The sequence below is a fragment of the Populus euphratica genome, unplaced genomic scaffold, assembly GCF_000495115.2.
Source record: "Populus euphratica unplaced genomic scaffold, PopEup_1.0 scaffold10.1, whole genome shotgun sequence".
Classification (NCBI taxonomy): Eukaryota; Viridiplantae; Streptophyta; class Magnoliopsida; order Malpighiales; family Salicaceae; genus Populus; species Populus euphratica.
Genome location: NW_011499856.1, coordinates 2,577,984 through 2,584,174, shown reverse-complemented (window position 1 = coordinate 2,584,174; position 6,191 = coordinate 2,577,984). Strand labels below are relative to the sequence as shown.

At 31.2% G+C, this 6,191-nt stretch overlaps 1 protein-coding gene across 1 annotated transcript; it reads right to left on the bottom strand.

Moving 5' to 3' along the window:
• Window positions 1-961: 961 nt before the first annotated feature.
• Window positions 962-2,947, bottom strand: LOC105123476 (transcription factor MYB90-like). The gene is made up of 3 exons (XM_011023092.1): window positions 2,750-2,947; window positions 2,304-2,433; window positions 962-1,543 (listed from the first exon to the last, which is right to left on the bottom strand). The coding sequence occupies exons 1-3, from the start codon at window positions 2,865-2,867 to the stop codon at window positions 979-981; spliced, it is 813 nt and encodes a 270-aa protein (XP_011021394.1). The 5' UTR covers window positions 2,868-2,947; the 3' UTR covers window positions 962-978.
• Window positions 2,948-6,191: the final 3,244 nt, after the last annotated feature.

The following is a 6,191-nucleotide window of genomic DNA, read 5'->3' as shown; positions in this document are numbered from 1 at the left end:
TATTATGTTACATCCTGTATAGTTTTATGATGTGTAATATGTTATTATTGTATGTGTACAATACTCAACTTATATAAATAATAAATGAGTTGTTTTTATAATGACACATTAAATTATTATAAATTTCTACTTTAACTTAAAACTATTTCATACTTTATTAGAATTTTTTTTTAGAATGTGATTTAAGTTTTGCTTGGTTTACTGATAAGATGTCATAGCTTTTTTTTAAATAACTAGTAATATTCCTTGAAAGGTGTTGATAATCGGGTGGTTAAAATAAATTTTACTATAAATTGGAATCTGCAATGATGTCATGAATCATAAGTATTTTATCATCTCGTGCCAGCCTGATCAGCTCGGGCAGAAAAGCCACAATTATTTGGGGGCAGCAAGTGGCGTGTCATTTCCAAAGGAAAACGACAATATCTCTTGTCTAGTCTAAAGTTTTATTTTCATCTTTAAGTGTTAGCTTACTTTAGAAAGTACAATTAATGATTCCACTGTTAGCCCAGACAAACTTTCTAGTAACATTCGTTTGTGGTGTTCGAGGATGCCACATCTTTCGCTGCTGGATTAGTGTTTGTTCAGCCCATGAGTAGGAGGTAACGTTTGGGAAAAGCACGTTCACATGTTCAGCTATGGAATTTTTTTTAACGTTGATGTTATGATGAATATTTTCTTGGAAAAAATAGTTTTCAAATATTAATGAATAAATAGGAAATCCACTCAGAATTTGGTTAGGGTTAAGAATTGTTTTTATGTCGATATAGAGGATTAATACATTTAAATCCATTCGGGGTTAAATGAAAAATTAATATAAAAAAACTCTTATTTGACAAATATTTACAAGCTTAAAAAACTTCAATCTCACATTTCAAAATAACAAGAAATTTAATAGGAAAAGAACACTTAATAATAATAATAATAATAATGTATTAGTGTGATAACAAATATTACAGCAATAAGAACTAAAGTCCTTCAAGCCTTATGTTGATCTATTTCTGCATCGATTAGCCTCCAAAGGTCTGCATCAAAAGAAATGTCACCCCAACGATTTTGTCCTTGGTCAGAGAACACGTCCCCAATCATTATCCCTCCTGGTGGGTTGTCCTCTACAAAAAGAGTACTGTTGATGGGCTCTTGGTTAGCTGCTGAAACAGAACCCAGACAGCTGTTTTGACAACTGTTGCTGTCCGTTAGATTAATTTTCGTGTCATCTAACAGGCTTTCCCACCACATCCTTTCAACTTCATCTGTATCGGAAGGTGGAAATGCTATGGTAGAATATGGCTTGCAAAGATCGTCCCCATATTGAGAACCAACATTAATAAATGGAGTTCCTTTTCCAGCTCTTAACCAACATAAATTTTTGAAGTTCCGAGGTCGAGGCTTTATTATGTTGTCTTTTGTTATTGATTTTGGTTCTGGTTCTGTTTGAGCTTCTCTAGTGCTAGAAACCACCTTCTTACGCAGGTTTGTGTTCCAATAATTCTTGACATCATTTGCTGTTCTTCCTGGAAGTCTACCGGCAATCAATGACCACCTGTGTAACAAAATATAATAAATTTTCCGTAGAGTTAATTAAGGTTTCGATCTACTTCTTCCTTTCAAAACAAAACTGAAGTGGCATGTGTACTAGAGTGTGAGTCGGGCAACGTTGTTAAATAGATGGAAGACACTCGTCAGGGCCTACTATGGAGACTTCAAGGCTTGTTTAATAGCATTAAACTTCTCCAAAAAAAAAAATTAAGATTTTGCTTATTAATTTAATCTGTATTTCTTAGCATGACAATAGGGAAAGGAACTATTTAGAAGATGGACTGACAAAGCAATGTCTGCACAGACAGCTTTATTTATATTAAAAAAAGAAGCAAGGCTTCCATATCAGTTCAAGTTTTCCTCTTAAATTTCTCACTAAATATATGAGACATAGCATTTTATTTATAGAAAAAATAATCCTCTTCGATCAGTTGAAGTCCCTCCCTCTCTTTCTGAGACTTCTTTGGCTTTGCTACTGCCATTGGTGATTTTTCTTAAACCACTAGAAACAGTACCACTTCTTCATTCCTTGGTTTTTACCTCTTTATCTTCAACAATCTCAGATCGGGTATTCATGCTTACATGCATGGCTTGCAAGGCGGGGGTTCTTAGTAGACTCTATCATCATCTCTATCCTATTGATTCCTTTTGTATTGTTCTCAAGCTTTCTTTTCTATCTTTCGTATTTCTTTTTTCTCATTGTGAGTGGATACTGTCTTGTCAATAAAAAAAAAATCTAAACTGGTTAAGACATTTTCACTTGCCTGTTGCCAAGCAGCTTGTGTAGCCTGATAATCAAATCTACTTCGCCCACTGAAAACTGCCCTCTCTTGACATTTGGCTTAAGATAGTTCAACCACCTCATTCTACAGCTTTTCCTGCATCTATTCAAACCTGCAAATTAAAATTAAGAGTCAGTGTATACTTTTTCGAGCGTCCAGCTAGTTGAATATTATTATTTGCCTCTTGTGTAGCTGTTCTCAAACACGAGACACTATATATACTCGATACAGACAAATAAACATGAGAAAATCTCTTGTGATCAGAATTGCTTATGATCACACCATATGTAGAAAAGAGAGACCATAATGTTTGTCGACAACATAGGGAGATACTTATATATAGACCTTGGACTACAGGATGAGGATAGCCCTCTTCGGTCCTTAGAAACCAACACTATTTACAAGCATGAACGAAGACATTTAGATACCTGCTTTGAGAGGAATTTGACACCATCTTCCTTCACCGTATTTCTGTACGCACTTCCGTAGAAGTATATCCTCCTCTTCGGTCCATGCACCTTTCCTTACTCCGAATGAGCTCACCATAGTGCCTCTTACGTAGTCTATGCCCACCTAATTAGATCTAGCAGGACTCCATTAATATATATAGAATCACGTGAAGAACAATTGCATGTCGATCACTGACTCTAAAATACCATATATGTATATATATAGTACTTTTCTCAACTCAATTTAGTAGTTTCTAACTACAGAGACGTGCATGGTTTGTAACCACATGCGGTTTTACTTCTGAAGGTGTATGGTTCAAAAGTTGGAAACTGTTTTGCATTCATCAGCTACCAGTCCAACAATTCCAAATCGGTAAATAACGTTTTCGACCCTCGATTGGAGTTTGGCTATCAGCTCTCCATAAACACTAAGTGACAAAATTTCTTGATCCTTTGGGAGAAAATCTACGCAACTTCCCTTGCGAATGATTTCCCAAGCTTTTCTTGTAGGTATAGAAAATGTGCAAAGAATTTTTCCATTTTTTACCCCTCAAGATTACCCAATTCCTACAATACCAGGCTTTCCCAAGATAAACCATCTGTGTTTTAAGGATCCCGTTTGTGGCGCTTTTCAACTAGATGGCTTTTGAACATTGATAAGATTTGACCAAAGTTTAATGACATTCAAGCTCGTAGAAGATCGTTTTATGTGTAATAGAGTTATACACGACCATGCATGTTAGAGAAGGATCCTCTTCAGTTAATCTTTGTAACAAGTAGATTTAACAGTTTTATAAATAGATTATGTCAGTATTTATACTTATACGTTGGTGGTATGTATATTATTGATTGACTTATGGATAGAAACAATTTGTTAGAAAAAAATATGTGTTAGTAATTTATGGTATGTTGGTGAGTTTATTGGTAATAAATATACTAATAGATTTATTGATGAACAAAGCACATAAAAAAATTACTTATTTTATTTTATTAATATTTTTATTGATAAATTTAACGTATCATTAACAAAAAAATCATATGTAATGTCATTAATATTTTTATTTGTACATCAATATATTCATCATCAAATATAAGATATCATCAATAGAATATCTTTTGTAATTCTATCGGTGAGTTAACAATAATAGTTGTATTTGTGGTAATTATTTTTCAACTTTCTCTAGAATGTACAAAGTTCAACACAATTATTTCTAAGTGATAATATTTTTAATCCAAAATTTAAAAAATTTTATTCTAAATGGAATAAATAAATAATAATAATTAAAATTAAAATTAATCCTACATATTTAACTAAAATTTAACAAAAACAATTTGAAAAAAAACTAAATTTTAACACAAAAATGAAAAAAAAATATTTCAATAACAACTAAAATTAAACACATTTATTAATTCATAAAATTATTAAGAATACAAAATTAACAAAAATAATGACAAAAAATGAATAAATGATTAAAAAAGACATGAAAAAGGAATGAAAAATTCTTACCTTAATAATGGCATGTGCTTAATTTCAACTAATAATTAAAAAAACAAAAACAAAAGAAAATAAAATAGACTAGAACAGAATGCTTAATTTCAGTTGAGAAGGAGAGAGAGAAAAGAAGATAAAGAGAGAGAAAAACATATTTAAGACAAGAAGAGAGAAGAAAATGAAGCCTCATCTATTTTGATTCTAGTCTTTTAATTTAGTTTTATCTACAAAATTATCATCAGTGATTCCATCCGTAAAGTCAAATAAAAATTCTTAACTTGCGTTAAAATTTTTAGAAAGCCCTGCAAATATTATTATTGACTTTTCATTCCATTAGTGATGTCTTTGGGGAAAAAAAATTGATCAGCCAAACAATCATTAATTATCAGTGCATTAAAAGTGAACATTTCCCATAATCTCTATAATATATTGACAATCACATTCTGTACACCCGTATGTAATAAACACCGTGAATAGTGCCAGAGAAAAAGAAAACAATTTCTATAATCACTAAAATATACTGACGGATACATTTTATCGATATACTTGCATGTAATGTATAGTATATCGGTGTTTCCATTGGTGTAAAATAGTGTATAATGCCAAATTGCATCTATATTTTATATTTATTCATCTTACAAATACTTAATTCATTATTTAACACACAACACAATAACGACAGTTCACATGACAATAATAAAATAAATATTTCATTGTCATTCAATAATAAATTAACATAATTATCATTACATTGAAGTGAATTTCATCTATAAATATTACATTATATTTTATGGTATTACGCTTTCATATTGTAAAAATTAATCAGAATTGTCTTCGTCTTTATTAATTGACTCGTTCTCATCTTCATTGCAATCTTCTATTTGATTTCCTCACTATTATCTTCATCAATTTGTACATTTTCTTTAAAGCTCATAACATCATTCCATTCCTCAAAGTCAACATCAATAAAAATATTCTTGGCGATGTAAAAATTTAAATTTTCTTTTAACTCATTAGAAGAAGCAACTCGATATGGATTAACTAACTCACCAAGTTAAAAGACATTTCTTACGATTAATTCATCATTGTCATCTTGAACAACCTCAACACGACTCCTGGGTTTGATTTTCGCTGTGGATAACCAATCAACTCTTGAATGATCATTTCTAGAGAAAGGAGTGTATGTGTGATAGATTTGCTGGCATTACTTGGCGAAAACAAAGACATCTTCAACATTGCAAAGTCTAGCCTTTGAATTAATGTTAACCAAACTATTATGGGGATCTACTTTAATTCCTTTATCAGTGGTGTCATTGTAATAACATTTGAAAAAATATTCTCTATTTTGCTCACTATGATATTGCAATTCAATGATCTCTTTCAACTTCTCATAGTAGTCAACTTCAAACTCATTAGAAGGTGATCACTTAATATAAACCTCATGGTTATATGTCTATATATCCTGTCCATATTCTTCAATATCAAACATATGTCCTTTGATAAAATACCTATTATAGCACTTCACCTTTCTTTTAGGACCAGACTTAGTAAAGACAAAATAACACTAGCTTTCTCTTTCAATTAACAAACACGGCACATGAAGTCTAATTATGAATAGTTTATGAGAAATGTGTAATGAAATAAGTATTTTGAGAGATAAGAATAATTAAAATTACTTACATATGTCTTGAACCACGTGAAAATTATTCATCTTGTAATTCAAAATTTGGGATTCGATCTGTTGTGAGTTTTAGGATAATAAATATTGACAATGTTTTCTATAAAGAATTCAACAATATATTAGTTTATGGTATTATGACACGACTAAAAGATTGATATCTTCTCCCAAGTGCAGGAGTGTCGAAGTAATAAATAATCCGGCAAGACCGGGGTCGAACCATAGGGAGGTTAATTGTACAAATTATAAAC

Excerpts from the sequence above, each read along its gene's own strand:
- LOC105123476 (XM_011023092.1), bottom strand. The coding sequence starts at position 2,867 with ATGGTGAGCTCATTCGGAGTAAGGAAAGGTGCATGGACCGAAGAGGAG. Across the intron at positions 2,434-2,749 it reads TCAAATTCCTCTCAAAGCAG|GTTTGAATAGATGCAGGAAA; the intron begins GTATCTAAATGT and ends TTTAATTTGCAG. Across the intron at positions 1,544-2,303 it reads CACAAGCTGCTTGGCAACAG|GTGGTCATTGATTGCCGGTA; the intron begins GCAAGTGAAAAT and ends TTTGTTACACAG.